The 4,461-nt window shown below is 60.5% G+C and overlaps 1 protein-coding gene across 2 annotated transcripts; it reads left to right on the top strand.

The window, feature by feature from the left end:
• Window positions 1-502: 502 nt before the first annotated feature.
• CLEC4G (C-type lectin domain family 4 member G) lies at window positions 503-3,734 on the top strand. Of its 2 annotated transcripts, XM_036065994.2 has the most exons (9): window positions 503-565; window positions 891-1,001; window positions 1,365-1,418; window positions 1,616-1,678; window positions 1,822-1,926; window positions 2,248-2,337; window positions 2,551-2,699; window positions 2,811-2,926; window positions 3,200-3,734. In XM_036065994.2, the coding sequence occupies exons 1-9, from the start codon at window positions 511-513 to the stop codon at window positions 3,336-3,338; spliced, it is 882 nt and encodes a 293-aa protein (XP_035921887.2). In that variant the 5' UTR covers window positions 503-510; the 3' UTR covers window positions 3,339-3,734. The 2 variants fall into 2 exon arrangements, with proteins under 2 accessions (XP_035921887.2, XP_035921888.2); XM_036065995.2 differs by lacking the exon at window positions 1,616-1,678.
• Window positions 3,735-4,461: the final 727 nt, after the last annotated feature.

Below are 4,461 nucleotides of genomic sequence, written 5' to 3'. Positions count from 1 at the left end.
GGAAGCTGCAGGGAAGTTGAGGAGGGAAGCTGAGCTGGCCCAGCAGGCTTTCTCAGGAACCCCCTGGAAGGGGCCAGAACTTGGCTGGGTTCAGCCTGTTCCTCTCAGGAGGAAGCCTGGCTCCAGACTTATAAGAGATGGGGGTGAGCTCCAAAATGAAGCCCCCAGCACCAGTCTGGAAATGTTGCTGCAGCTGCCTGGCTAGGGAGACTGGAACTGCACACAGACACATAGACACACACACACACCACCACCACCACCACCACCACCACCACTCCTTTTACCCTGCTCAACCCCCTTCTACCCCTCACCTCTGACTCCACTGCCCCCATCCCACTTCATCCTTACTGCTAAACCAGCCCAGACCAGGAAGGGCCCAGCCCTTTGATTGGTCTATGGGTCCCAGTACCAGGAACTGAGAGGAAGGAGAGCGGAAGGAAGGAAAAGAGTAGGCGGGACTGGGAGGGGGCTACATTTATATCTATGCCCAGGGCTGGGCGCCTGCTCACCATGGACACTGTCGGGTACAGCAAGTGGGTCGACGGGCTCGAGGAAGTCCCTGGAGGTATGAGCAATGGGACTGCTTCACCGGCTTGGGTCTCTCTGGTCAGTGGTTTGGAGTTTGATGGGGGAAGGGAGGCGAATAGCCAAGAGGGGGTCCAAGTAGTGGGTACAGGAGAGACACCACAGGCACTAGAACTAGCTGGACCTGGATTCTAATTCTAACTCTGCCACTGAGAGCTTGTGTGACCATGAGCAAGTTACTTAACTTCTCTGAATCTCAGTTCCTTGGGAGGAACTCAAGCGCCCAGGGCTCCATCCTAAGGGCCCAGAGACCCAGGGCGGTCCTGGTGCAGGAGAGACCCAGGAGTCCATCTGTGTTATCCTAGGGCACTGGGGACGCTGGGGACACTGGGGACGGAGACTCCTCTTCGTGGGCCTGGTTCTGGTGGTAGCCACAGTCCTGTGGGCCCTCATTCTGAGCATCCTAATCTCTAAAGGTGAGTGACCACATAATGAGGGGAGGTTGTGTCAAGCCACCCTGGGGACATAGACCTTCCCTCTGTCTCAGGACTCGCCAGCTGGGTTCTAGACCCCTGCCTGGGTCTGAGTGTGAACGCGTGTGAACAGAGTTTGTGCACATCTTTGGGCTGTGTGCACCCACATGTATATGTCAGTGCGTGCATGAATGTGGGTGCATGTCCCCATGTGTTTGTCTCCCCTGGGTGTGTGTGCACATCACGTGTGCTGTATGCTTGCCCACCCCTTCTGTGCCTCCCAAGACTGGGGGCCCCTGCACCCCGTGGGCGAGGGGAGAGTTCCCGAGTCCCCGGGCCGCACCTGCAGGAGCCTCTTCCCCTCAGCCTCCACAGAGCGAGGAGCGCTGCTTGGCCACCAGGACCTGCTGCGGACAAACGGTGCGTGCAGAACGGCGACTCTTAGGCCCCCCCACCCCGGGGCGTGCGGGGCCAGAGTGTTTAGGACCCTGGAGATAGGGTAGTGGGTGGGTGGGGACCCCTCGGTCCCGGGGGCTGGTCCCGGAACCGGGAAGGGTGTCCTGTGAGTCCCCGCAGGTGACCTGGAGTGTTTGTGGGGCGGGCGGGGATCATTCCAGCCTCGGAGCAGACGGCGGCGCTGGGTGCTTTGAGCCAGGAGGTCCGAGCCTGCAACAGCTGCTGTGAGACCCGCGTGCTGGGGGCGGGGCTTGGGCCGGGATTGGAGGAGGCGAGCGGGGGCGGGGTTTGCGGCAGGTGGGGGCCAGACGGGTGGGTTACTGACGTCCCGCGCCCATCCTCCTCCCCTTTCGCCCCTCCTTCCCAGGCTTGGGGACACAGGCGCTGCTGCAGAGGGCACGCACCGAGCTTGGGGAGGCGCAGGCAAAGCTGATCCAGCAAGAGAGTGCCCTGAAAGAGCTGAGCGATCGCGGTGAGAGCTGGACATTGCCTCGACCCCTAATCCCTCCTCCCGGCTGTCACTCGACCCTTGATGCACACACTGACACCTGTCCTGGTTAGGGTTACCGCGACCCTATCCTGTGATCCTGACCTCTGACAGCTGGACTCTGATCTTGATTACAACTCCTAACCCCAACCGCAACTCGGCCCGGACCAGCGAGCACAGTCCTTGACCGTGATGTCATTCCTGGCCATGACCCTGACCACGGACATGGATGCTGACCTTTAGCTAATCATGACCCTACTCCTGACCCTGACCTGAACTATAACCTGAACTCCCTTGACTTCGCAGTGACCCAGAGCTTGGCTGAAGCGGGCAGGGACCGCGAGGACATCCGCAGTGAGCTGTTCAGGGCTCTGGAGGCCGTCCGGCTGGGGAACAGTGAGCAAGACAGAGGGGAGAGAGGGAGGGGACAAGTGGACCCTACCTGTGTGCCTCGGGGTTCCTTGATCAGCCCTGTCCTGCCCCTTGACCTTGGCCTGTCCTCTGCGCCTGCGCCCCTAGACCTCGGGGGTCCACCTCCCCGGCCCCCCGGTTTTTTCCGTCTGCTCTACCAGGGAGCAGTTCACGTCTTTGACTCTCGCCACCCCACAGGGTCCTGTGAGGAGTGCCCCGCATCATGGCTGCCCTTCCAGGGCTCCTGCTACCTTTTCTCCGTCCAGCGGGCCACGTGGGAGGAGTCGCAGCGCAACTGCGCGGGCGCAGGCGGACACTTGGTGATTGTCGGGGACCTGGATGAGCAGGTGCGCAGCCCCCGGCGGTCCCAGGCGGGGGGCGGGATTCACCTGAGGGGGCGTGGCCCGGGGAGAGGGGCGAGGCCGACTCAGCGGGCTCGCTCTCATTTCCCCGCGCAGGGCTTCCTGAGTCGGAACACGCGAGGCCGCGGTTACTGGCTGGGCCTGAGGGCGGTGCGCCGCGTGCGCAAGATCCAGGGCTACCAGTGGGTAGACGGAGTCCCGCTCAGCTTCAGGTGAGGGAAGGGACTTGGGGAGAGGGACAGGCCAGGCCCTACGGGAGGTGCTTTGGCCCGATCTCAGGCACTCGGTTGGGATGGGCAGGCCAGACCCCGAGGACCTGGCTGAGGGTTAAATTCCGGGAATTAGAAAGTGATATCCCAGGGGCATGCTCAAATTAGACCCTCAGGGTGTCTAGGTTAGACCCAAGCAATAAACAGGGTAGATCCTCAGGGCTGGACGCCAGGCCCATCCTGACTCCCAGAAACACCCCCGACAAACCTCTGCAGCCACTGGAACGTGGGGGAGCCCAATGACTCTATGGGGCGTGAGGACTGCGCTATGATGCTACGCACAGGGATGTGGAACGACGCACCGTGCGACAACGAGAGGGACAACTGGATCTGTGAGAAGAGGCGCAGCTGCTGACCCCGCCCAGTGCCCGCAAGCCGCACCCCGAGGGCGATCGCCTGAGCTGTTCACCGTCCTGGCGCCGCCCACCGCCATTGATTTTTTTTCCCCCTCCACCCATGACTACTGAGAACCGTCCCACCCAACCCAGGCAGGTACGGGTACTGGGACCTCCACTCCAACCTCACCAGGAGCCCTCACACAGACATAACCAGGCCTCCACCCCCACCCAAATCCCGGCTCAGCCGGTCCACGGACCCCACCTCCCTCCTCGCTAACCAAAGCAAGTTAACTCAGCGATGGAGCTGTTTGGTTTTCTTGCATTTTCCCCCGGACTGGGAGGCATCACAGATAGGGGTTTTGGGAGCTGTCTTCACAGCCCTGGGAAGCATCAATAAATGCTTGAGAAATGAATCTGGGTTCGTGGCTTTGGTGAGCTGTTCTAAGTTTTATCCCGGAGACCCTAATATTAGCCCTGTGAGTGACCCTGGCCTCTCTAAGTGACGTCCGGGCCCTATGATGTCCCAAAGCTCAGTGAGTAACCTGCACTTGGCCAGGATGGCTGTCAGGCCCTAGGCACACAGGAATGACTCAGACCCAGTGCTCCCCCCCACCCCTTCTGATCTAGCTGGGCACAGGAACAAGGTGACCAGTGACTCAAAGGAGGGAATACACGAATGCCACGTGATGCATTTGGAGGAGCCACACCTCCAGGGGAGGAACCATGCTGGAATACTGCAGGGGTGGCCTCTCCTTGAGGATATTGTCACCCCACCATGGAGATCTGACAGTCTGAGACAAGGCCCTGAGGGAAGTGGGAGTGGGGCTGCCTGAATCTGAGGAGCAGGGCCCTCTGTCTTGGGCACCTAGGTTCTGTGGCCACTGGGTGGAGCGATCAGGAAATACATCCCAGAGAAGATGGACTTTTCGAGAAACAATGGGATTTGCAAGCAGAGGGTGTTGGGATGTGTGAGTATGGCTGAACCCATTTGGGGGGGTGCACTGAGCCTGGCTTTATCAGCTGGGGACTTTTGATCTGAATTCACCCTGCACTCCCAAAGTTTCCTGCTCCCGTCCTGGAGACCTGGGGGCTCTCCCAGAATTTCCAGTGGAGACAGGTCCAACTGAGGGGAAGGACAGG

The sequence above is a fragment of the Halichoerus grypus genome, chromosome 1 (genome assembly GCF_964656455.1).
Source record: "Halichoerus grypus chromosome 1, mHalGry1.hap1.1, whole genome shotgun sequence".
NCBI lineage: Eukaryota > Metazoa > Chordata > Mammalia > Carnivora > Phocidae > Halichoerus > Halichoerus grypus.
This window is presented reverse-complemented; position numbering and strand designations above follow the sequence as displayed.